Raw genomic sequence first — 26,312 nt, 5'->3', positions numbered from 1 at the left:
TGTACTAGCAACGGCAAGCGCTTACGGGAATGCAAACCAAATTAATCTATTACCATTACTCGTGAGTCTAACTGATACGAATTAAGGAAACACCCGGGCAAGCTGTAAGAATGAAATATGTCCGAACAGGTCCGTACTTTGCTTAGAATTTAATTATTTGGGGTTTTGTTAAAAAAGATTCTAAACAATATTTATTTATGTACGTATTTATGTTTAAATCTAAAATAAAATTACAAATTATTTTTATTACCTACTTAAATTACTTAAAATTATTCACATAATATATCGGTATCACTATCGCTATCATCGCCTGTTCTAATTATTATTTGTTCTATATTATTTGCAATATGGCTATAAGATTGTCCTGCCTTTTCTATATGTTTAACAGAATTTGCCCAACTTTGTGGAGGGATGTTAAAAACTTCGGTTTCTATAAGTTTGAGGACATTGGAGTTAAAACGGGGAAAAACATTGTTACGACGAATGGCAGATTTCAGCTGGTGCCAAACATGTTCAATGGGATTAAATATACAGTGGTAAGGTGGAAGCCTTAAAACTGTATGACCTAGATTTTTTGCATAATTCCGTATTCCTTTTGTAGGTTCAAGCTTTGTAGAACCTCAATTAATTGCTTTTTGGTATAATCTTCGTGAAAATAAATATAGTTATTATACATGTAGTTCTGGATTGTTGCTTCTGTGTCACATGAGGAAGGGGTTTTAGTCAACTGTCTACTGTGATAACTTGCATTGTCCATTATAATGACGCTATAAGGAGGAATGTTTGGAACTAGTTTGTTTTTAAATCAACTTTCAAATACATCAGCGGTGGTGTCTTCATGGTAATCTAAAGAAGAATGTTTAATATTTTTCGCAGACAGAGAAAGTCCATTTGAAATCCAACCATCTTTAGAGGCAGCATGCAAAATAGTTATTCTATTACCTCTTTTTGATGGCTCGTTTGTTTTACACTAATCAGTTGAGTCAACCCAACCCTTTTCCGGGTATCATAAGTGTCGAAGTTAATAATTGATCTTTGTTGTTCTCTGTAAATCCTATTTTTTTCTAGATATTCCAGTCGCCATTCCTAAAAGATTCCATTAAAACTTGCCTGTTGAATATACACTTCCATAAGGTAGTTCTGCCACATTTAACACCGGTTTCACCTTTTTCAAGCCTCCTAATTAAGATATCTAATGTAGGCACGCTTTGTTCCTCGTATAGCAGGTAAATTTTACGCCGTATTATATCTTGATCACATTCATCTACACTCGAGAAAATGTCAGCATCGCTTCATTTTTTCCTCGCTGAAATTGATAATTCACAATTTCCCATACAGTTGATGTTGGAATTTTCGTCAATGTAGCCGTTTCTTCTAAAGATGCTTGCTTGCTGGCACCACGTTTAATGAGAGTCAAATAAACATTGTTTATAACTCCCTTGGTCTCAATAGAATAGTGTTTTCTACATTTGGGCGAGAGCATCTCCTGAGATACACTAGACTCGCACGAAATAAGAATGATTACTAATAATATTAAACACAGGTAGGTAAAAATAAAATTAGGTAATAATCTTGTTGCATTGTATGTTAATGACCACCCTTGGATAATCCCATTCAAAAGCAATTGGTCACTTTCTTATATATATGAACAGACCATACCTGCGGCAAATAAGGTCCAGTTAACAAGAAATTGCTTTATTTGGCAAACACTGACAAAAACAAATACCGAAATACACATATTATCTTAATTCAGAATCTCAAAAATGTTTAAAACTGAATGTGTACCTGTAGTTTCGTTTATGAGAGTTTGAATTAAGATAATATTTGTATTTCGTTATTTGTTTTTGTCTTGCGAAATAAAGCAATTTCTTATTAACTGGGCCTTATTTGAAGCAGACTACAGGTAAACGTTCAGTCTTAAACATTATACACACTTAAAAAAAAACTGTCATTAGGCTTTCTTATCCGAACATTCGGTTAATAAAGCCCACAAAAAAAAATTGGGGTCAGTTATAAAAACCCACCTAAAACAAGGCTAAAATAGGTAATGTACATTTAGTTATTTTTTATATAAACAGATATAAATCCTAAAATGCCAAGTTTGCATTAAACATATTTTTTCGAACTAAATAATCCAACAAAATAAAAGCATTGTTATAACAATAACGCAAATAAAACTCTTTGAAAAAAAAAACTCAATCTAATCACAACGTACGCGGATATAGGCGTCCTTGACGTCTTTTGTGAAGCTAATACATACTTCGTGGCACCAAGTGCCACAAGACACACAGCTTCGCATATTTAATTGTTCTGATTTGTCACACACAAAGCAATACCAAGGCTCGTTTTATTGAACATCATTTTCCGTGTGCTTTCTTAACGATGACGAATTGTTTTCATTATTTTTAGGTATTGTAGGTCTGAATTTGAACAAAACAAGTCTTTGGTTACCAGCTTTGCCTTGTAATTTAGGGATTTTCTTTTTAAACTCATATTTTCTTTGAATTTGTACAGTCCCTTAAAAGACTAATTAAGATCTTCACTTTCTTCTTGTGTCTGTGTCTTATCTGAGATCGTATTATCAGTCTTGACAGGTGTTTCATATCTTTCATCGTTTTGGATTTTATTAGAGACTTTTTCTTGGATATTTTTTAACATACTAAGTGAAATGTCATCTTCAGAGTGGTCTGAATTATCGCTGGATTGCATATTAATATCAATAATATTATCGTTACAATTATTGGACTGAGTATCGTTGTTAACATTATTAGCATTGGCGTTGTTTCCATCATATTCCTCGGCGAAAGGACATTCAGTTGCTAGTGATGGGGCAAAAGCTGATTCAGGAATTCGTCGAATTGTCGTTTGAAATCCACTTAAGATGTTCTCCGGGCCAAACTTTACACAGAATTTTGCCAAAACGAAATTTGTTCAAACAATAATCTGGATGTAGCTTGCCAAAACCTAAGAACTTCTTGGTCCCAGTGATGTTCAAAGGCCCTATAAACCGCTTTATCTAAAGGCTGCAGTTCATGCGTGATGTTAGATGGCAAGCAGAACAGCCTTATATTCAACTCGTCTACAACCTCGGTTATGGAAGTGTCCAGGTGACTAGCAGTTCCATTCAAAACTAGCAAGATAGTGTTTGGACCCTTGTAAGGATATAGATGCCTTAGAAAATCCATAAAAAGATCATTGGTCGTGCTACCCTTCTTGGCCCTTTTAACTAGGGCACCTGGTGGTAGGTTTTCTTCCCATTCCGGCTTTAATCGCTTTCCGTTAAATTTTGCCAATAGGTGGAATACTATTTCCCAACGCATTATGGTCACATTTTCTTCGGATTCGGGTGCAACTAAGTGAACACGTCTGGCACCTTTTTGTCCAATAATGACTAGCTATTCGGCATTCCTTTTCGTCCATATTGAAAACATTCTGTAGATTTTGATGCAAATTGATTTCATTAGAAACGTTAGATAATTTATTAAAGCGATCACCCACTATAAATTTATTTAATTTTTGGGCACGGCCTAGACAAATTACTATTACGTTTCAAAAACCCATAAAGCCAATCCTTGCCAGCAACTGCTTTGGAAGCATCAAATGGGTGCCCGATATTATTTTCAATGCAGAATTTGTATGCAGAGCGACATACTAACAATGGTGTTAGCGGCATTCCGATTTCACAGATACGAATTATTCTTTCAGAAAATTGTTTTTCTTGATTGGCAGTTAATACACTGGACCGTTCTATTCTTTTATTTAGAACGCCAGATCTTAGATGGTTTCTAAGAGTTCTGCTGGGTATTCCATACCTTTGAGCAGCTTCTCTTTGGGACAATTCATTATCTATTACCGCGCTAATAGCAGCTTGTTGTTCTGTTGCGCTCACTTTTTCAATTTCGGTGGCATCGTTGATGGAAAAATAAATAATGGGCCTTATTTACCGAAAAATCAGTGGCCTTATTAGCCGAAACTCTTCTTAACTATAAAAAAAAAGAAAAACATAAGTGTCTCTTACCATTTTAATATCATTTATACAGGAAAATATAGTCCAAACAACGTAGGACTCAAGGTACTACTTAGGGAAAGATATTATTTTTTAAAAAAAGAAAATATTCACGTTCAGTTCGAGGAGAATTTTAATAACCACGCGTCAATACCGGGCATCGTTCAGACTGCAACTGACTTTTTTACAGACGTGCAAATTTAGTAGAAACAACGTAACTTTGTCAGATTTTAAAAAAGAAGCGTAGGTTTCGAATTATGGCTGGTGGACCTTATTAGCCGCCGGGCCTTGTTTGCCGCAGGTACCTTATTACTAGTTTTCTTTTTTTCTTTCGTAAACATGATAGTTTGTGATCTCTAATACGTCCCGAAAAAAAGCTAATTTTATGGTTATTTTTCTCTGATGCAGGTTTAATTTATTTATTTAATTTATCGAAAATATACTGTCATACCATTCCGGAAACATCCCAAAAAATTTCAGGATAAAGGATAAAATTGGCTGACGTTAGGATAAATCGATAAAATTGAAGAAAAGTATGTTTGAAATAGAATCGAAAAATTAAATGAGGCGTCGTATCATTTAAATTAAATAAATAAAAAATGTGGAAGTTACAGGATCAGGTAGAACTTCTGTCCAAGTATGGTGCGCCATTTGGAGGTTCAGAATAAGAGAAAATTCACTGGATTTTTAATGAGAACTTAAATTCGCACTTAATTATTATCCGTCCCTTTACTGAAAATGAAGTGCCAGAAAGGGAACGATGAAATTTAATTTGGCACCAGAATGACGTACCTTATCACAGAAGTCAATAAATTTGCACATATTTAAATGCATATAGAGAATGGATTGAGGAGAATGGTAGTTACGTCTGGTCTCCAAGGAGCCCCGACTTAACTCCCTTAGATGTTTTTCTATGCGGTACACTTAAAGCTTTAATTTACAAACACAAACCGTCAACTGCCGAGGAATTTAAAGAGAAGATGGAGAAGGTATCGGATATTTAAATGAGACTGAATCTGTTTGAAAAGCCATTTTGTATTTAGAAACCCTTTATACTACTTGAATTGATCAAAGGAGAGGACATATTGAACAACTATTACAATAGTAACCATTGTAATCTATCGATTTTTATTGATTGTTCAGTAATAAAATATTCACCAAAGTTATAGCGTATCCTTGGTCTTATTCTGTATCATTACTACATACATACATACTTAAATAACATATTTCCATAATATAACTGAACATATATTGCAACAGCATATTATTTGTGATTGTCAAATGTTTAAAAGGAAATATTTCAAAAAGTAAAAATATTAGGCATATACAACCTTATATAAAATTGCCTTAATTTTTAATGCTAAATGTGACAAGATTATAAAAATAGGTAGTTTCCATTTTAAAAAAAAAGTTTTTTGACAGGTTTTTTAATTTCATTTTTAATCTTATTTTTCACGTACCCTGTATTAATATGTATCGAAATTGCTTATGCAAACCGCTATTCAAGTCCTTTGTCTACAACAAAACTTACTCAAGTGGAACAACAAATGCTTCCGAATGAAGAAATTGGCAGATATTTTACGTCTTGCAAGCGTCATCTCTCGCATATAAAATTCAAAATGTCTAGAATTTTGCAAGGTGTTCCATTTAAAATAAGCCCACGAAAAATTAAACACCCTATATATACAAAATTAAAATAAATTAAAGGTTTGTAATACCCTAATTACCTTTTGTATGTAACTTTTCGGTCCATCCCCTATAGTTTCTGAGATAAGGTAGTGTCCAAAGATAAACTTGTCACTGCCTTTGTTCCGTGTTTTTACTGGTTACCAAGATAAGCTATAGATATATGGCCTTTTCCGATAATAAATACAGACACAGGGACATTCCATATGCGCATGCATCATCAATATCAAATGACTACTGACACTTTGTCAATTCGGTAGGTTTCAGCGTCGATGTGGCTTTTTTGCAACAGTCTTTTATCAAAATACGCCCAAATTCCTTTAAATTTTCATTAAAAAAACAAATTAAGTGTGTCTAACCAAAACTAAACAACTATCGAAATGCTGTTTAATCTCAGAATACGACCCTATCCCCAGTGGATGGCAGGGTAACGATGAGATTTACTTTGGTAATAAGATTATAAAAATAGACATTTCTGAAACTGAATTGGACCGAACAAAATATCGACATTATGATAATTTTATTATCAAACGCATTAGGTATCAATTTTAGGTAATGATGTGTATAAAATATTTGTGCTGTTAAAAACGGGAAAGGTTTACAATATCGATTCAATGGCGCAGTTAAGTCCAAATTGTAAAAAAAATCGTCGTAACTGATCGACATAATAGAAATCAGTGCATAGAACACCCGAATGCCTATTATAAGTTAAATTACTAATTTTTACAGGCAAGGCGTAAAATTAATTTTGCCGCATGTGACCTTCACCGTGCTTGGTTCTTAACTCAATCGCCTACAATACTAGACTCGTTTTCTTACCGGTTATATAGAGACCGCGTGTCTCGCCGTAAAGCCGTATTTACCTCGCACAAAAATCAAATTGGATGTCTCATGAAATGAACGCGACCTCAATCATTGGCGACACGAATGGCGACAAACTTGCGAAAAAAAGTTTCAAAGAAAAAATGACCGATCTGAAAGAGGCCATCACTGTCGAACCAATCGTTGCGTGTTATCAAATGGCAATCTCGTTATCCAAACCAGCGTTGGATAATTTGGAATTCGAAAAGTCTTGCAGGTAAGTTTTATTTATACAGTCTGGAACTTCTGGAAACTAAACTAAAAATTCTAGACATTACTCAATATCGATTTGACATGTCTTATAATTGACTCTTTTTTACTTTACAATTACAGTTTACTTAAAATATAACGATTAAGTCTTTAATGTAAAAATGATATTTTAATTGTAACAACGGACCTTATAAATACCATAATAGATGTTTTTCATTCTATTTAGTAGTCCTTGACTTTGAAGGAGAATGCCAGCTAAATGATTTTCGATAAGGCTTCATCTACAACTCAAACAGAACATTAAAATTGTTATTTATGAAATGAAAAAACACAGTTGTTTAATCAAGCTAACTACAGAGGATGCCGGTTGGTAATTATTATATGCCGAAATAGCAATTTTGTTAACCTGCACCAACACACAGATACGAAAATTAATGATTTAAAAAAACATGACATGCGATCTATTACTCGAAATTATAGTTTAAGCTGGTAATGGATTCGAATATTTCGCAAAAGTAAATATTTGGCAACAAGAGAAACTATATTTCTTTTTTATTGTAAAAGCGTTCAGATGTTTGCAAAACTGCGACGCTGAATTCTACAATCTGATTGTGAAACCAAAAAAATTCCAAATATTTTATTCTATGAACAATACCCAATACAGGGTGAATTAAGTAAAATTCACTATCTCATTGGTTTCAAAAGTGATGAGAAAAAAATGTAAAGATTGTTGGGATGCACAATTTAAAATTATTTTAAAGTATACGGGTTGCTCAAAAAAGTGTAACTAATAAAACATATTTTTTTAAATAGAACACCCTAAATTTAAATTAATTTTGAAATTCAACTTTTTTATTAATGATAGTATGTACATAGCTAAACCAAATAGTTTCTAATATTTTTATTTTTTTTTAATTTAATTTTTCTAAAAAAAATACTAGTTTTCATACTTGCAAAAAATCACGTCTTTATTTTGGAAGGTAGATCACTCATATTTGATATTATCGTTATTCCAAGAAGGCGTTAAAAAAACGGAACTTCAATTAGATGCCACAGGGTGTTGAAAATAAATGAATATATTTGGGTTGTTTTAAATTAAAAAATCTCGATTTTTTTTAAATGGCACACCATTTTTTTTTTCTGAAAGATCCCACAAAAATCTATAACTACAAAAAGTATGCCATATACCTATTTTTAATAACCTGCGTTTTATTTTACTTTTTCCAATATTTACCCATCTTTCTGTCTAAGAATATTACTATATAGCATTAGTTGGCTATGACAAAAATATTGTTATTGATTGTTGTTTTATTGTTAAGATTAAAAAATGAATAGGAGAAGAACTTTGTTGGAGCCGTATATAAAGCACCAGCAATTGTCAACTTCTTGAAGGAGCTGAGGTAAATTATTCTGCAAAAAGTTTAAACATCTAGGCCCGTTAAGTTGTCCGCGAAAAAAATTTGGTCCAATAACTTTACAGTGTTTTATTCCACGCCACACATTAAGTGACCAATGGATTTTATTTTACACTTCTCGTACCCAGAATGGATTAACTGTTGAATCATAAATAATGTTAGACAAAAAATTTGGATCCGTCGCTATTGCTTCATTTGCAGAAGTTTACCCTTTGTTCAAAATCGCGATCTAGAAGTTCTTGTTGTAGGGGAAGGGATGATACGTGTGTTTTCTCATCAATTAATCCAGCTTTAGGAACACCAATACTTTTTTTTAAATTTACTGACGCCGCCATATATTTTATGAATTTATTCACTCAGTTCTGGAAGAATTTTAAAAGAATTCAAACAAATTAAAAATGTTTCCATTTAAAAAAAATGTACGTTTTATTCGGTACGCTTTTGTGGGCCACCGTGTATACTGTGTATAGAAGCCTTATTTTGGTTTCATATTTTAATTTATTATCCAAATGTGCAGTCCCCATAATCGTTGTAAAATGAAACCTTTATTATACTGGCGATTTGAAAATAAAATGTGCTCTTCGCTTCTCAGATTAGGTTCCAGAGACTCTTCATATTTATCCCTTTGTAGGGTAAATCTAGAATATAACGACACGATATGCAATGCCATACTAAGTGGAAACAGAGGCGACTACGAAGAAGAAAACGCAAGAGTGCAAACCGTGATCAGTGTTATGCATTCTTGGCAACAACCGATAGGAAGCTTCATGCCCCTGGTGCTAGTTTTATTTTTAGGGTCATTCAGTGATCGACATAAATTGAGGAAACCGTTTTTGCTCATGCCGATCATAGGAGAAATATTTGGAAATGCAGGTTGACAAACTTAAATTGAGAAATTAAAATTACTTTAAATATATTTTTATTTCATCTAGGCAAACTGCTCTTATAGTGACGCTACTACTGCGAAAATTTATGCACCGCAGGCACTTTGAGTCATTTTCTTTGTAAACAGCCGTTTCCACACACTTAATTCGTTTTCTCTGAACATTTACAGAGATACAGTCATTCCAGTCGCATTGGTTTTGGATCTCGCGTATGCTCATGTTGAATGGACGTCCTCAAAATTTTTTTTCATAGTTTTCATATTAACTTTAAAATTTCAGGCGATAGACTTTTTAATTCACCTTTTTTCGATTAAAACAGTAACAACTTACCTACTTCAGTGAAAAGTTGCTTTTATATGCAAAAAGTTTCTAGATAACACTCCCAGTATAAAATAGGAACAGCCTTTCTTATTGAAGATGAAAAGATTTCGTCTACAAAAGTATTAGTGAACTGTTTTGAGGATTGAGAATAGAATAGAACAAAAAATCCTTTATTTTTAACTTGGCTAAGAGTGACGGCAGTATATGACATATTGTCGCTTTTTTTACAGAAATAAAAAGTTTTGTTTATTTTTTTTATTTATATTATAATCTTAAAATACAGTATTAATATATTTTTACATAATGGATATCCGTTTTAGTTGCTTTCTATAAAATTATCTTAAAGATTTTTAGTAATACGTCCCGATTATATTTTTTTATTATCTTATTTTTCTGATATCCTTATATTAAAATAATTGTTTAAATGTTTTAAATTTATGGCCGTTAATTGGAATACATAAATTGAGACTCTAAGGTGTAATTTATGGTTAAAAATAGAGAAATAGTTCCTGCGTGTTAACAGTAAAGCTACTTAAACTAGAAAACGAAATTTTCTGATAATATAATAATATAATGGATAAAAAATAATGATTTGTTTATCAGAAAACATCAAATAATAAGAAGCCGTATTATCAAAAATTTAAAAGATAGTCTTTTTTCGATTTAAATAATGGCGAAAATCAAATTAAACTATCATAGGAAGTATCTAAAATGAATGCAAAAAAATTTCAGGTCTATATTCTAGTTTTCTGATTCAAATTTTAAAAGCGCTTCTTTATTTCTATGAAAAAGGTGTCACGATAAAGTGTTTACGAAATGAGAATATCTTTCACATTAAGAAAGATAAGGCAATTTTTTTAAATTTTCCGAGTCGCTATTTAAAATCGGATTATATCATTTTCCAAGTATCAAAAAAATAATTTTGGTTAGTATAGTATGCAACACGTTCGGTAATAGTATATTATACAACAAGTGCGGTAAACGGCATTTGACTTACGAGTTTATTTGACACGAGCGGAGCGCCACGGAGCGAGTTTTTAATAAACGAGTGAGTTAATAAGTTAATAAGAACGTGTTGCATACTATACTTTTTCTACGACCGTTAGTTTTTGGAGTACAGTTTCGCCAAACAACACCAATACATTCACTGACATGACCGTCAGAATAGACAAACGTCAAAATTCAAAGCGTGGGAAATATCTCCGAAAACATCCGATTGCTCCAACATCCATGCGGTAAAATCCCGGAAATGTCCGAGGTGACTCGGATTCGTGGGAAACGAAACTGACATGGTAAAGTGACACTTGCGGTACGCTAGATCGGTGTGTAATTAGGTACTTTACACACGGAAGTAGAAAAACTTATTTGCCGCGGCGGTTTACCGCACTTGTTGAATAATATACTATTAATCGAAGTTTTGAAAATTTTTCGTTAGTACTAGAAGTAAACACCAACACAAATGTGTGCTTTACTCCAACTTCTCCTTTCTTAAGATCTTGTTGCTTAAAAAAAATAAGAAAACAATAAGTAATAAGTAAGGACACTGTTGATATTGAACTATTTTCCAACTATTATTCAATAATAATAATAATAATTATAATAATAATTGAGTTTGACAGTAGACAAACCTCTACATTGTTCTTGACGTTAAAATGGTTGATGAGAGTGCAAAAAAATTAAATTTGTTAATAAGTTTTAGATAATGCGAGAATTTTGAGTTATAGCAATTAGCATTTTTTATTTATCTTATTTTTCTCAACAATTGACTGTGTATTAGTTACATCGTGTCTCTTTCTTAATTTCAGGATGTATAATTTGTGTAATTTTTATGAGACAGTTACCACTACAGGCCCAAGGTGTCCTTCAAAAAGTAGTCCCTTCGTTCTTTGGGGGGCAAGTAATGTTGGTAATGGCCAGTACGAGTCACATTGCCGATGTAACTTCAAATGAAGCGCGAACGTTGCGGTTGGGAATAGTGCAAATTGTCATTAGTGTAACGGTGCTATTGGTGCAGCCACTTAGTGGCTTCATTTTTGTAAAGTCCGGGTACCTAAGCGTATTAATCACCGCGGCATTATTAAATACCGCCGCACTCATGTACTGTGCTTTCTGGATTAGAGAGAAGTCCTGCGCATCTCAAGATACAGAGAAGAGTATATTAATTGACGTATTTAATCCGGAACACGCATTAGACACATTTAAGTTTCCATTCAAGAAAAATCCAGGAAACGACCGAATCTTAATTGGTTTATTTATTTTGACAGTATTTGTCTACAGGTGTGCTTATGAGGGTAAGTATATTATACTGAGGGCTTTGTATGTTTTCGGAACTAAACAAAAAATTACATTGGGATGAAAATAATCTTTACAAAATGTTGGTGGTTCTTGTTAACAAAAATATCATTGTGTGTATTATTAAATTTTATTATTATTTTTTTTTATTTATTAAAAAATTTATTTTTTTTAGAGTAGTTGTGTTTTTTTGAATAATCATGTAAGCAATTAATCCAATTTGTCTAAATTAAAAGTTATTCGGAAAGGGAGTGAAGTTATCGGTGTTTTTACCTCGAAAAAGCCTCGCCCCCTGAGAGTCCTATCAAAAGTTCTACGAAACTTTTTCAAATGTGATAGATATGAACATGTATATTGCATATAAACACCAAATTCTAATCAACTTTTATTATTTTTATTATTAAATAACACAATAAGATTTTTACAACTACTCCACTTAAATAACAGATAATTTTATTTGCATGTGTTTAACAAACCTGACGGACATCATATCTGCGAAAATTATAAATTTCAGATTGTTCATAAAATAATTCCTATAAATGTAAATGTAAACCTTGCTAAACGCTGCCATTTTTATTCTTCTCTAATTATAATTTTGTTTCCAGGAGAGTCAAGCTTGCTGTTTCTTTATACTCAAAACATGTTTGAATGGACGCCACTGGAATTTAGCTACTTTTTGACCGCCAACTCACTGGTCTCTCTAATTGGTAACAAAAGATGCAAAGTAATTTGATAGTGTTTAATGTTACTACCAACATTTTTTTTGTCGATACATGCTATACAAAGTTGCAAAACTTTTTTGAACAACAGAACGATGTCGCTTATGCTACCACATTCACTATGTGATCAAAAAGTTGTTTTTTCTTATTACCAAGATAACCCATAGAACTACGAGATATGCTTAGATCAACATCCATACATAGCTGACAGATATGCAGAGGCCTTGCCTACGTTGATACTACAGTCTACGCATTCAACCAATAAGCCCTTGCAGCATTCATTAATCATGGCCGCTCACGGTTCGTCAATTTGACAGTTTTCAGTTAGGACGTGGCATTTGTTTAGTAGTATTTTGCAAACATATGCCCCGATCCCATTAAATTTTCATCGTTTTCATGGAAATCGCTACTTAGAAAGAAAATAAAATGTTAATAGTATATTATGCAACAAGTGCGGTAAACGGCATTTGACTCACGAGTTTATTTGACACGAGCGGAGCGAGTATTTAATAAACGAATGAGTTAAAAAGTTTACCGAACGTGTTGCATACTATACTTTTTCTACGACCATTACCTCTTGCTAACATTTTCGCAAAACACGAATACATTCACTGACATGACTGTCAGAATTGACAAACGTCAAAATTCAAAGCGTGGGAAATATCTCCGAAAACATCCGATTGCTGCCAAACCCGTGCGGTAAAATCCTGGAAATGTCCGAAGTGACTCGGATTCGTGGGAAACGAAACTGACGTGGTAAAGTGACGCTTCCTGCACGCTAGATCGGTGCGTAATTAGGTATTTTACAGATGGGAGTAGAAAAATTTTTTAACGTACACAAATCCTTCGCAACCCTAACCAAAACTAACCAACATTAATTCATGGAAATGGCGTTTAGTCTCAGTATACGGTCCTAATATAAGTATATAGCGTGAATTAAGGTGGATGGCAAGTTAGACCTCTATGATGGACAAGACGCAGCACCGTTCTGAAGATTTGGTCCTTTACATAAGCGCGTGCAACCTATCGACTCAATATATTTTCTAGTATTTTTGTATAATAATAGCAGTTTTCGCAAAATTAATTATTTTCCCTTTTTTTTGTTTAAAGCGTAGTTCCAATTAAATCTTTATTACAGTCTTTCGCTATAGTTTACCAATTTTTCCAAGCAATAGATATATGTAGTTCAATCTGCAATACACAGGCGTGCTCAAAATGTGCGAAACCTGTATTTTATCATTATCATTATTCTATAAGACAATTCTTCTTCAAATGACACATTATGGACTAAGCCGACCCTGTTTGCGTTCCAGGAACTCGATCATAGTTGAGCACCGCAGTTTATCAATCTTGTTGCATAATATACTATGAGCACTTATTTATCCAGATCATGAAATAGTTTATGAAAATATTTAGTTTACAACCCGGTATAGGTATAACGATTCTCAGCTTATCGGAACGAGTCGTTCTATTGAACCAAATAAGGCTACGAATTACTTTTTATATATATTGTACAACCAAACAAAATATCGATTGGACAGGGTGGAGTCACTCATTAGATCATATGATATTATTTCATGTCATATGATCATATGATTTTATCACGAATAGTGGAAAATACACCAAAACTAATACATAAATATTGAATAACATTTCGATTCCTCGTCAATATTTAACTTATGATAACATTTTTTCAGGGCATTTGTGCGCTATGCCTCTATTGGCCAAGGTTCTAGGATGGAATGATTTTGCAATCACATTCATAGCAATTCTTGATAAAATTATCTGCAATTTAATATTCGGGCTAGCAAAAACTATTACAGCCTTTTACACAGGTAAGCTATAAAAATCAAATAGAATATAACTGAGATGCTATGTATTAGTAATGGAGATTTGTTCGGGTACTTCTTTAGCAATTAGCAATAATTAACGATAGAACAAAATTTTGTAGGAGTTGCAACTAGTATTTTGGTCAGAGTCTACACCACAGTAAAGAAATCGATCGCAACTAAAATTGTTCCGACAGCCGATATAGGAAAAGCTCAGTCATTCTTAGGTATATGTGAAACTTTAGCCCCAGCTATTTCAGTGCCTGTTTACAATAGACTGATCTATGTGAACATATTACAAACATTTCCCGCTGGATTTTATTATTTTAGCGCATTGCTATACACATTTTGTTGCATTTCTGTCGTGTAAGTAGTCTGATGGTGAATTCACGCAAGCACTAACATTTACATTAATTTAAAATTTGGAGTAGGTGAACGTGAAACTCCATTAAACCAATAAAATTTACATAATAATAGTGCGAATTGAATGCAACAATACACACCACTGTAATCTTCATCACGCCAACTATTTTCCTCCATTAACTCCGACCTTAAGATTATTTAACAACTGTTATTTTAATTTCTTTGCTAGCGATCTTCAAACACTTCGGGCCAAATTAAAAGAAGTGAACCGACATTTAACTTTTCATTAAGTTCTTTTTTTTTACTCAGCGTTTCGAATGTCAGTTTTGTCTATTATTTTTTAAACTCAACTTTTTGAATTTATAAACTTACCAAAATCGGACACAACTAAAAAAAATTGTTTACTATTTGGTATTTTCTGAAAATAATAATTATGAAGTGAGCATGCGCCATTAACTTTGAATTAATTTACCGTGGCTTTTTTAATTTTAATTTTAATGTATAAGTGGTGCTAAATTAATATTAATGGGTGCTTGCGTCATCTATCAATAATAAAATATATGAGATGGCGAGACTAGGATTTTTTTTAGTTGTCATACATTTTAAACTAAATTTGAAACTCAAAAAATTTCAAAATGATGAACAATTAAGATTAATACTGGTTCCTATCTACCTAAAGCTTTTTTTTTTAGCTGTATGTACCAGCTAGAATCAAAGCGCAAAGGACACCACAATTTAGAGAAAAAGCCATGAATTAAGAATGGAATGGAGTACTCCATAATTAAAATAATTAATATAATTGATACTAGTACATATTTGGTACACTGATAAAACTTTTTAAATATTTTGATTCCAGTGTGTTAATTCTCATTAGCCAAACAAATTAAATCAATCTCAAAGGATTTGATTTTTTAAAGCGGGATAATCTATTGGATTGTTTTTTATGAGTTTGTATTAAATTCTATTCAAATTTGATTTAATAGTATATTATGCGGAGCGAGTGTTTAACAAACAAGTAAGTTAAAAAGTTTACCGAACGTGTTGCATACTATACTTTTTCTACGACCGTTAGTTTTTGGGTACATTTTCGTAAAACAACACGAATACATTCACTGACAGGACCGTCAGAATTGACAAACGACAAAATTCAAAGCGTGAGAAATATCTCCGAAAACATCCGATTGCTCCCAAATTCGTGCGGTAAAATCCCGGAAATGTCAGAAGTGGCTCGGATTCGTGGGAAAGGAAACTGACATGGTAAAGTGACGCTTACCGCGCGCTAGATCGGTGTGTAATTAGGTATTTTACAGACGGGAGTATTTTTACGTAGATAACCATTTTTCATTAAAATACTAATCACAATTCAAAAACGCGAGAAAATTTAACCTGGGAAATAGGATGCACAGACACAAAGTAACAGCAAAATTTGTATTATATCTGGTCTACAAATTTAATTTAGAATCTATAATTAGGAGGCGTCTTATCGTATGTTCTCTTTTTGTTCTTAGTAACCTCTATTTTTTCTCCCAACAGAAGTCTTACAAATTTATCTTGTTGTGCAGCAGGCAATTCAATATCCTGCTCTATTGTCCATTTTACAATTTCATTGCAACGTGTCATGTTACAATTTCTAACTAAAATACAAGCTACAATCACATTCAATCCATTTAAAACTTAATTTGTATGTCCAGAATGTTAAATGTATAGTGCAGAACGCAGTTAATTTGCTTTGTGTTAAAGAAGTCTACATTATCTGTATGAGTGTTTTAGTTATTGTCACATAGATGGCACTACATGTATTGTTTTGTAATAATACTTTGGCCTACGTGATAAAAAAAAACACAGAAAAATGGAAAACCAAATAGTTTAAGTGTAGAATAAATTTTGTCAGTTTTCTTATACAAAATTCCAATATTTCATACATCCTTCTTAAATAAAACGCTTCAGTGTGTGTTATTAAACCCACATAATTCAAGACAGAATTCCTTCATTTTTAAAATTTCGACAAAATTTTATTTGGAAAATATACTTAAAAACCATTGTATAGATATAGTCACAAAATACTTTTTCCCTAAAAATGTACCAAAACAATTGGGTTACTTATTAATGATCGGTAGTAAAGTTATATATTTTAAAATCTCTGGGAAACAGGAACTCAAAATGTTAGAAAAAAAAACATTTTTGGCAACTGCACGGAAATTTGACACTTTTCTGGAATGAACAATTTAAAGGAACTTTCGTACACTAAGTATTGGACACATAAGTGAAAAATAAGGCACTAATAATATTGTAGAAAACTCCCCAACACCAAAAAAATATTAGAATCTATTGTAAGAATCAAAAGTGACAATGCCCAAAGACAACACTGTAAAATGTAATGTAATATATTCAAAGTAGAGAGAGATGTAGAAGGCACACACAAAAAAACTAGTTAATAAAGAAGAATTCCTAACTGTTGCAGCAATTTCCGGAGATGGTGAGCCTCTTAAAAAAGATGTGCATTGCCAAGATGTGCAATGCATTTTTTGTTTGCAAAATTACAAGAAAAATGTTTTTTTTTAGATAAATTTCAAACGGCAAAAGATAGAAATGTCCAGTTTTAACAGATTAAGACCGACAAAAAAAAAAAGATATTTTATCTCAGTAGTTACACCATCCTGGATTATACACGACAACCTGTAATCTATGACCTGATTAAAATTTAGAATTACTTTTTAGAATTCCACTTTATCTAATTTATTATCACTAAAAATTGTACTTACTCCAATAATCAAACATTGCCAAGAGAACTCCAGCAGCCTCAGACCTCATGTCACATTTTAACAATATTTCAATTAGCCTGTAAACTATATCAGTGCTGTGAGTATTTAGCAAACTATTGACAGCAAAGTTAATTCTATTAGATAGAGCTTTACGCAAACCACAATTTTCCATTAATAAGTCTAATGCTAAGCATTGATCTGTATACCATTCACTCAGCATGCAAGATTGCCAAATGCAAGAGAGAGGATGATAATCATTATACTCTTTTGCAAGTTTTTCACAAAAAATTTTTATATTTAATAATGCTGCTTCGCTATGGTTCAAAATGCTATCTGCTATCAAGGACTGCAACATTAACCTAAAAAAGAGATTAATATTATAAGCTGCAATGTACATACAGAGGAAATACCTTATTCTGCGCCTTAAAAATTGATTTTCCTTATACACTTGCTCAAACAGCCTCAGAGATTTTATAATATTTCCTTTAATCCAAATTGCTTCCGCTAAGTAATGCTGAAAGTAAGAATTGTCATCTAATATTTCAGGTTGATTTTTTTCGCACAGTCCGACAATTTCAGTAATCGTTTGCTTATCACCATTCTCAGAACAAATGGACAACACTTGTATCAATATCGGTAGGGATGGGCACTTATTATACTTAATACATTCGGTAGATAATTTTATGATATTCCTATGATCTCCTATATTGATAGCCTTTTCAAATAGTCTGTCAAGCTCATCACTATGAAGATCACCTAAATCAAATTTACTATCTGTAAATATTTTCTGTTTAAGACTAGGTTGTGAAATTGCTTTTCTTTTTTGCCACTGGTTTATTTTGTTTTGCATTAATTGGTTAGTAAAATGATCTAAATTATCGTTATTTGATAATTTCCTTGCCAACTGAGTTTTATTTCTCAATTGAGCCCAAGGAAATATAAAAACTTTTATAATCCTCGACGAACAACCACAAATACACTGTTTAAAACCAAAGTAAAAAAACATATTAAAATAAAATTTTCTGAAACACTATTCACATTGGTTTCGTCTCAACATTATTTTGTAAATTTTAAATCTAATTTTTAAAATAACTAGCCTATATTCTTCTTATTTCGGTCAGCAAAGTTCATTATGAACACTTTTCTTCTTCCTTAAATTTAGGGTTCTTAAATCTTCGAAATCGAAGTCGTAAAACAGCAGTTTTTTAGATTACCCACGGCATTAATGTTAAAGTGACTTAAAAAAATATATAAAATTGACAATTATATGGCTACTATAGATAAATAGAGGCCCTGCCTATGTTGATAATACCGGACCCTTTGTGGCTATCATGAAAACAAATTGAGAATGACCATTCAACAAGCAGACGGGCTACATATTCAAATTCAATAAAAACTACCATTGCATATCTCTATTTCAACAAATAAGACCACCGAACTCATAGTACTAATTCTATGAATAACATAGCGATATTCAACAACCAACATGGCTGTTGACAATTCGTTAATTGAATGTTCGACTATGTTTAGTTTGAAGCATTTTTACCACAGCATGTTCTCACAATATATCCAGATACCGTTATATGGTCAGGGAAAAACGAGTTGTGTTTGGAGATCGCCGCTTGGAAAGAAAATGCAGTAGTGGTGTCAGTACAGTATCTAATAGCTAAATGATCTAAACATTGTCCTTTTTTAAACAGTTCCAACTGAACTAAAAACTTATTATATTCACTGTCCTCTATTTTGGTTAGAGACCTTGAGCACAAGATTTTCTGATTTTTTTTAACTTTTCTGAACTTACTGGCCGACAATTGTAATTAGTTTTTTTTTGTTGTAAATACCTACTTTTTCTACAATGCATTCGCTGATTCGTCAGACATTGACCAATTTTAATAAAAATTGTTGAGACTAAGAAAGATTGATTAGACCTTAAAGTTTTGACAAGAATTGGAGAGTTCAAGCCGTGGACACTGGTGTGAATGTGAAAAAATTTAATGCACAACTGGGCATATTTTACCTCAATAAAACAAATGCACCGACAGCTGGCGTTAAAAGCAAATAAAAGGTTCTAAATGACGAGCGCATGCGTCAAACTTCCCGCTCGGATGCAGAATCTTATACAGGACACATTGTACGTAAATTGCACATTGCAAATTATTTTTTCTATTCCCGTCTGTAAAATACTTAATTACCCACCGATCTAGCCACTCCGAATCCACTAGCGAATCCGAGCCACTTCAGACATTTCCGGGATTTTATCGCACGGATTTGGGAGCAATCGGATATTTTCGGTAATATTTCCCACGCTTTGAATTTTGACGTTTGTCAATTCTGACGTGCATGTCAGTGAATGTATTCGTGTTGTTTTGCGAAAATGTACCCAAAAACTAACGGTCGTAGAAAAAGTATAGTATGCAACACGTTCGGTAAACTTTTTAACTCACTCGTTTATTAAACACTCACTCCGCTCGTGTCAAATAAACTCGTGAGTCAAATGCCGTTTACCGCACCTGTTGCATAATATACTATTTGTTACCTATACCTAGAGCTGGGAATTATAAATGAATATGTATGTGTATGAGGACAAAACTAAAAATCAGAAAGGTTACGGATACTTCACTTTTGTGTTTCGCGACAAGATTTTTGATATATAATTTAGAGTTAGTAATCATTCCATAACATATTCTCACCCAAATAACTCCCTCGATATCAATTCTTTTTATTTATACGGATTGATATCAACCCACAGGAACTGTAATAATACAGAAAGTAAAAAGCTCTAGTCTTATATCAAAAATTACATATATTTTTACATCCAAAATTATTTTTATCAATAACAAAGAAACATTCTCTGTAACTAAAATTATAGAATTGTTTTCTAACTTTTCCCAGCAATCTTATCTAGAATAGACCTTTTTACAGCTAAATACACATATATAGCATAAAAAAACTTCAAATGGTAAAAATGTCTTATTTTCTCTTAATATTGTGGTTAATTATTTCACTTTATGCACCTAAATATGACATTTGCATCTATTCCATTCCCGGAGGTAATGGTTCTGCAGCAGATGCAGATGCAGAAGGTGGTACACTACTATGAGTCTCTAGAGATATGGTTTCAGACTGGGAAAGAACTGCTTCCTTGCCGTTGCTGGCAACTCCAGATGTAAGACCAGAAGGTTTACTATAAAATCCCAAAATAACTTCTTGGACAGTAGCAGGGATGTGCACCCTCTGAGCCTCTGTAAAAGTTGACAAATGATCTCTAAGAGGAGTTGCTAAATCAGGACATGATGTTAACACTTCTGTTAGTTGTGCAGGAGGCAACTGCATGAGCACAGCGAAACTTTGTGGTTTTGTGCGTTGGCAACATTTAATAAAGCCCTCCCAAACAATTTTTTGCTTCCAGACTTGTTTTAGGATGAGTCTTTGTAGAATGTTCATCACAAAACCTGACAATCTTGGATAACTTCCCAATGCCTGTATCACAGTTCTCATTAGTAATGTAGGCAAGGGAATTTGATCCATTAACTGTTGGAGCACAACAGCCAAAATTTCTTGTGTATAGACTTGCTTTTCTTGCAAACACAGAGATATAGCTTTTATCACTGTCTTTAAATCAGCTGATTTATTATCAATTAAATGCAATGAAACCAGCAATTCTACAGGCGAGATTGGGGTTTCACCATGAAGTCCTAATAACCTATTAAATACTTCTCTCACCACCACTGGGTTTAGCTTTATCAATTTTGGCAAAGCAGAAATAATTTCTTTTTTGGAAAGACCACTTAACACGGGAATTAAGAACCTGACATCTGAAATTCGACTGTTGTAGAGATCTCTTACCTTTGAGACCAATTCTGCACTTGGGGTACCTCGATCTGTTAAAATATGAATAACCCTCGTCACCAATGTCTCTGATCCCTTAGGACACTCCTCAACCAGCTTCATTAATTCAGAACAATCCATCCCCATGTTTCTAATTGGCTGTTCAATCAATCTTAATATAACCCGTTTAATTTCAGCATTTGTGTCAACATACACTTTTGTCAATTCATGAATTAGAGTAGGATTAACTGGTAATAATGAGACATATGGCAGAACAGATGCTTTTATAAAATCCTCATTCCAAGATTCACTTTTTATACGACCTTGATTATCTCCTCCCAAACTTTGAGGTGGTTTGGGAAGCTTTAGAAATTCCAAATTCATTTTTGCAAATTCTTCTATTACCAATCTTAAATCAAAATACTTATGTAAGTCTAAAATGTGCCCAATTGCTGCATCTCGAATGGAATTGGATTCATATGTAGTATATAATAAAAGAGTATTAAGAAACATCAGCTGCTTAGGTGGTTTTCTGATAATAAGATCTCTTAAAAGACCAAGTACCCAAGCAGATCTTCTTTCATCTCTACAAATAAGCTTTATTTCTTCCAAAGCTTCTTCAGTAACCATGGGAACCTCCAAAATTAACCGAGACAGAGTCAACACATCATGAGATGCACATTGAATAAAAGTACACAATAGAATATTATAACATTCATCTGGTCTTACCCCTTTCCTCAGTGGTGGAATTCTTGTAAAACCCTGCATTATACTATATTCCTCAAAAAGCCAAGCTAAAACTGTGTCTATATTTGAACGCAGATCTGATAATAAATATGTTAATATTGTTTCTCTCACTGTAGCAGTAAAACTGGATGCCAATGTTGTTATAATTTTTTGATGCAATCCATTGCTTTTTGTTTTATCAATAAGTAAAAGTCGCTTCACTGAACCCACCAACAATTTTTCTTTTATATCTTTTGGTAAGGGCTTAGTTACCTCTGTCAGTTTTAAAGATTTTATTTTAGGAACTTTCACTTTTTCTTTTTTTGGCACTACTTTTTCTGCAGGCTCATTGTCCTTTTTAAGTTCTTCAATTTTCTCCTCTACAATTATATCAGCACCTGGACCAACTTTTGCAGCAAGAAATTGGGCAGCTAAAGCTTCAGCAAGATATTCCCTTCCTATTCTTCCACTAAGCACATATTTACCATAATCCTTAACAAAACTAGCAGGCATAATGTTGGGCAACTTTGGTACATTGGTAAAAATAAGATAAATTGCTTTTTCAATTGTTAAGTTTTCCATAATAAACTTTTCATTTACTTCCTGAGGTGTCATTGAAGGAAAATTGCTATCATTGGTGTCATCATAGTCCATAGAGCTTACTTGCTCTAGTCTAGGTCTTTTGCTTAGTTGCTCAATCGATGATTCTAGAGACAAAGTTCTTCTTTGATATTTACGTCTTTCCTCTGCTTTAGGAATCATTTTATTAATATCTTGTTGCAAATAACCCAAATCTAATAATAAAGGGGTAAGTCGAGATATATATTCAAATGCTGCAGGATGTTTTATTAAAGCAGCCAATTCAGTTTTTAGCTTCTTTTTAACTGAGCTTACTTGCGTTGTTGTCAAAGTCGGTGGTAAATTGTTATATAGGGATTCAATGGCCTCTATAACTCGGCCCATAAAAGCAGCTCGATTTTTTGCTACATTTGTTAATACTCCTATACAAGCCAGTAGGTTGGCGCTGCTGATGTGAGGGGAACCATGAAATTTAACCAGTAATTCAAAAAGATTGCTAGCCTCTTCTTCAAGTTTTCTTCGCCTCGCAATTTTTAAAGTGAGTGGAATATTATCCAAAGAGAAATCATTAGACTTCTTGTTTTCTGTCTCATCTGGGTAAGTTTGTAAAAGCACAACACACTCAAGAAATTTAACGGAGCTAGTCCTTATACCATCATTGTCGCTATCAATCATATTGGCAATTTCTAGTTTAATGGTATTTAACTGATTCCAGCCCCTCTCCATTTCTTCAGTAACACTTGGCGCTTTACAAAGCCATGCCAATGTTCTCCGATATATTGTAATTGTAGCCTGAATGACTCTTTTTTGTACAGCTATTGATTCATCACATAAAAGCATGTGAAGTGTGACCATAACATTTGGAATTAAAGACTCTCGGACTTTACAAAGTTCTTCTATAAAGCCGACAAGAGATTTTTTAATTTCAGGATTTTTTTCTGTTGCAAAATTCAAAACATTCACAAGATATTTGGAAAGCAAACTTGGTGTGCGATGAAGTAGAAGTTCTTTAATTCTGCAAAAATTCTGCACTTTTTCAGACACTTGCGTTGATATTAAACTGTTATTTATATATTGAACTACCAATTCCTCTTCAGACATCTTGGTTATATTATTAAAAGATTAGTATTCACAAATAATCGTCGAGCATAGACATGGCAAGAAGGAATTAGCAGCGTTAATAAAATGTCTATTGTCCATGATAAAAATATTCATATTCTGTGAAAAATACATCTTTAATGTGGGCATTGGGCGAGCGTTTGTCATTAACATGCCTAATACAGTAAAAAAGAAGGAATAAAAGTTATGAGGAAAGGGCACAACTGTAAATTTATGTAAATAATGAAAAAAAAAGTTCAATTAATAACATTTACTTGTGTTCTGTGAATCAGTGGAGATGGATTCAGAAAGTACAGCCACTTCTGTAGATGAAAATACCGAAAACTTCTGTGACAACCCAACCAGGGATACAATTGCTGAGGGGCTTATGGGTCTGATTAAACCAACAGTAGATCAACTAGTTGAAAGGGTTAGGGCAACAAGGTTCACGTATCATTGCTATAACGCGCAATGTTTTGGTAATATGTATATTTTAGATTATCTCAACTGGAATTGAAACAGGCCATTGACAGTTTAGCTGAAGAATTGAAAAAAATTTCTGCTCAGCAAACTTCTCGGGATCTGGATAGTTATGTACGGAAATTATTGAACGCGAAGCAGAGGGTTGTAGTGCTTTCTAACGTATTACAAAATGCTCAGGAAAGACTAAATAAAGTACATCTCTCCATCGATAAAGAAGTTGTGAAAAGGAAAATGCTTTTAAACAATACAGTTGAAGATTGTGATTCATAAATTATTCACAACAATTATGACTTTGGAAACTCCAAGATATGATTTACATCAATTCTCAGAGGTTTATCATCCTGCTGAAGATACTTTTTTGTTTTTAGATGCGTTAGAAGAAGAGCTAAACTTTATTCAGCATCTAAATCCTACAATGATTTGTGAAGTTGGTTCAGGTAGTGGACTAATAGTCACAGCTTTAGCAACCATTTTAAAATACTCATGTGCATATTTTTCTACAGACATCAATTTCCAAGCATGTTTAGCCACAATGAAAACTGCATCAATGAACGATGTTTTCATTAATAGTGTCAATATGAACCTCCTGACGTGTTTTAAAGCTCAGTTTGACATGATCATGTTTAACCCCCCTTATGTTCCAACTGATTCAAGTGAGGTAGTAGGAAATGGAATTAATCGTTCCTGGGCAGGAGGCAGTCTTGGTCGTGAAGTTTTAGATAAATTTCTTTATACGTTACCAGACCTATTGAGGCCAAATGGAGTATGTTATTTGTTATTGTTAAAAGAAAACAAAACTAAAGAAATTGTAGAAATTTTGTCACAGAGAAATTTTAAAAGTGTGCTTATAAAGCAAAGGAAAATACCAGGAGAACACTTGTTTGTTTATAAATTTATTAAGATCATTTAATCCTGTGGTTTCACTGTTTAAAGGGTTTTTTAAATTAAAATTTAAATAAATGTTAAGCAAATTAAAATTGTTTTGAATTGTTAGAATTTATTGATATTTTCATCATAGCCTGTATTAATTATGATTACTAGTCTGCTTACTGTTTATTTAAGTGACATTACGTTTTATATACTCAATTTTGTTGAATACAAATATAAAAAAAGTTAAGTAGTTTTACTTTCCATAAATAAATTTTGCATGCCATTATATCCATCTGGCTTCTCCTATCTGCAGACCCCTAAAAAGCATAATAGTCTAACCTGCTGTCCCAACTTTTATGGTACTTTTGGTTTTTGATGTAGGCATCATATGTATTTGACAACTAATCATGAATAAGACTGTTTTCAAGAAGAAAATGAAAACATTTTGCTCGTTGACTGAATTACTGCAATTCACTTCTGTTTATGGCTTCATCAATCAGTAAGAGTAAAGATGATTCCTATGTACTATTATGTATGTCCTTAACGGAAAAATTGAAAAATTAGTAAAAAAAAATGTATTCCAGGGTGTAAAACCATATTTCGACCAAAAAAGTCAATCAGTGTCGGTCTCTTCAAAACAGGAAACGCAATAAAAAATGGATATATAAATTACGTCTCTAGCAACTAATAATAAACACGCCACAAATATCAAAATAGTGTCAAAAGAAACAATTTAAAATTATTTTCAAATATACAAGGGGATTCATAAATATTTGGAAAAAGAAGAACACCCTGCATATTATTGCATTAGTAGATGCTCCCTTTTATACCCAATCATCCAATGTAAGGTTGTTATGGTCTATCCAGAGTGTTCTCGAATTTATAGCTATTTTTCCGTCAAAAATCTCCTGTGTTTAATACCCTATATTATTCACGCTGTTTCCGACAGCTACAATTTTATTATGCCAATATTTTTATAAACCGGTATTGTCATTCGTCCTATACTTGTCCTGAAGTTAGTTCGATTCGTTTATACAGATTGTCAAAATGAAAAATATTAGTTTTTGTGAAAAATTCAATGAAACACGATACATATACTTCCATTAATTACTCCTATTAATGCTCCTTTTTAATGACAAAACTCCGAAAATTTGTCAAATTATGAGAAAATGTCGCAATAAGCCAAGGAAAATAAGAAGAAACAGGTAAATTTTTAATTTTGTGAAAAAAAAATAAATCTTTTTATTAATTTAGAAATTCCGCCTTTCTTAAAGTCCAAAATATTATTGAACTATAAAATATATGTTTTTAGATTGTGTTTTTTAGTACAAATTTAAGTTGGCCATGCAAATGATTATTATTATCATACTGCCCAATCAT

At 32.7% G+C, this 26,312-nt stretch overlaps 5 protein-coding genes across 17 annotated transcripts; 2 read left to right on the top strand and 3 right to left on the bottom strand.

Moving 5' to 3' along the window:
* The first annotated feature begins 7 nt into the window (after window positions 1-7).
* Window positions 8-24,694, top strand: LOC132695879 (SNAPIN protein homolog). 12 transcript variants are annotated; one of them, XR_009617902.1, is made up of 11 exons: window positions 8-129; window positions 6,422-6,770; window positions 8,810-9,051; window positions 11,189-11,674; window positions 12,281-12,382; window positions 14,092-14,229; window positions 14,346-14,450; window positions 23,873-24,009; window positions 24,077-24,173; window positions 24,431-24,499; window positions 24,566-24,694. XR_009617902.1 is itself a non-coding variant. In XM_060660441.1 (9 exons), the coding sequence occupies exons 2-9, from the start codon at window positions 6,577-6,579 to the stop codon at window positions 24,330-24,332; spliced, it is 1,674 nt and encodes a 557-aa protein (XP_060516424.1). In that variant the 5' UTR covers window positions 8-129; window positions 6,422-6,576. The 12 variants fall into 12 exon arrangements, 11 of the variants coding, with proteins under 11 accessions (XP_060516424.1, XP_060516443.1, XP_060516433.1 ...); XM_060660441.1 differs by lacking the exons at window positions 24,431-24,499; window positions 24,566-24,694 and having other exon boundaries at window positions 23,873-24,023; window positions 24,077-24,332; XM_060660460.1 differs by lacking the exons at window positions 24,431-24,499; window positions 24,566-24,694 and having other exon boundaries at window positions 24,077-24,239.
* Window positions 2,527-3,320, bottom strand: LOC132708189 (uncharacterized). Its single transcript, XM_060680355.1, has 2 exons — window positions 2,973-3,320; window positions 2,527-2,898 (listed from the first exon to the last, which is right to left on the bottom strand). The coding sequence occupies exons 1-2, from the start codon at window positions 3,318-3,320 to the stop codon at window positions 2,527-2,529; spliced, it is 720 nt and encodes a 239-aa protein (XP_060536338.1).
* LOC132696016 (uncharacterized) lies at window positions 15,544-19,359 on the bottom strand. 2 transcript variants are annotated; one of them, XM_060660546.1, is made up of 4 exons: window positions 19,194-19,359; window positions 17,759-18,104; window positions 17,349-17,707; window positions 15,544-16,220 (listed from the first exon to the last, which is right to left on the bottom strand). In XM_060660546.1, the coding sequence occupies exons 1-4, from the start codon at window positions 19,207-19,209 to the stop codon at window positions 16,042-16,044; spliced, it is 900 nt and encodes a 299-aa protein (XP_060516529.1). In that variant the 5' UTR covers window positions 19,210-19,359; the 3' UTR covers window positions 15,544-16,041. The 2 variants fall into 2 exon arrangements, with proteins under 2 accessions (XP_060516529.1, XP_060516520.1); XM_060660537.1 differs by lacking the exon at window positions 19,194-19,359 and having other exon boundaries at window positions 17,759-19,184.
* On the bottom strand, window positions 19,820-23,878 carry LOC132695862 (symplekin). Its single transcript, XM_060660409.1, has one exon. It carries the CDS (start codon window positions 23,580-23,582, stop codon window positions 20,382-20,384), a length of 3,201 nt encoding a protein of 1,066 aa, XP_060516392.1. The 5' UTR covers window positions 23,583-23,878; the 3' UTR covers window positions 19,820-20,381.
* LOC132696033 (methyltransferase N6AMT1) lies at window positions 24,349-25,159 on the top strand. The gene has a single exon (XM_060660572.1). The coding sequence runs from the start codon at window positions 24,349-24,351 to the stop codon at window positions 24,970-24,972; it is 624 nt and encodes a 207-aa protein (XP_060516555.1). The 3' UTR covers window positions 24,973-25,159.
* Window positions 25,160-26,312: the final 1,153 nt, after the last annotated feature.

Source organism: Cylas formicarius, unplaced genomic scaffold, assembly GCF_029955315.1.
Source record: "Cylas formicarius isolate icCylForm1 unplaced genomic scaffold, icCylForm1.1 PGA_scaffold_10__41_contigs__length_53128322, whole genome shotgun sequence".
Taxonomy (NCBI): domain Eukaryota; kingdom Metazoa; phylum Arthropoda; class Insecta; order Coleoptera; family Brentidae; genus Cylas; species Cylas formicarius.
Note: the sequence above shows the minus strand (reverse complement) of the source record. Positions and strands in the feature narration are given on the sequence as shown.

Coding starts and splice junctions, on each gene's coding strand:
- LOC132695879 (XM_060660441.1), top strand. CDS start 6,577: ATGTCTCATGAAATGAACGCGACCTCAATCATTGGCGACACGAATGGC. Junction 11,675..12,280: donor CTACAGGTGTGCTTATGAGG/GTAAGTATATTA, acceptor TTTTGTTTCCAG/GAGAGTCAAGCTTGCTGTTT. Junction 14,230..14,345: donor TATTACAGCCTTTTACACAG/GTAAGCTATAAA, acceptor AAAATTTTGTAG/GAGTTGCAACTAGTATTTTG.
- LOC132696033 (XM_060660572.1), top strand. CDS start 24,349: ATGACTTTGGAAACTCCAAGATATGATTTACATCAATTCTCAGAGGTT.
- LOC132696016 (XM_060660537.1), bottom strand. CDS start 18,354: ATGTTTTTTTACTTTGGTTTTAAACAGTGTATTTGTGGTTGTTCGTCG. Junction 17,708..17,758: donor TTTTTAAGGCGCAGAATAAG/GTATTTCCTCTG, acceptor TCTCTTTTTTAG/GTTAATGTTGCAGTCCTTGA. Junction 16,221..17,348: donor GGCAATGTTTGATTATTGGA/GTAAGTACAATT, acceptor CTTGTATTTTAG/TTAGAAATTGTAACATGACA.
- LOC132708189 (XM_060680355.1), bottom strand. CDS start 3,320: ATGCGTTGGGAAATAGTATTCCACCTATTGGCAAAATTTAACGGAAAG. Junction 2,899..2,972: donor AACATCACTGGGACCAAGAA/GTTCTTAGGTTT, acceptor TTCTGTGTAAAG/TTTGGCCCGGAGAACATCTT.
- LOC132695862 (XM_060660409.1), bottom strand. CDS start 23,582: ATGTCTGAAGAGGAATTGGTAGTTCAATATATAAATAACAGTTTAATA.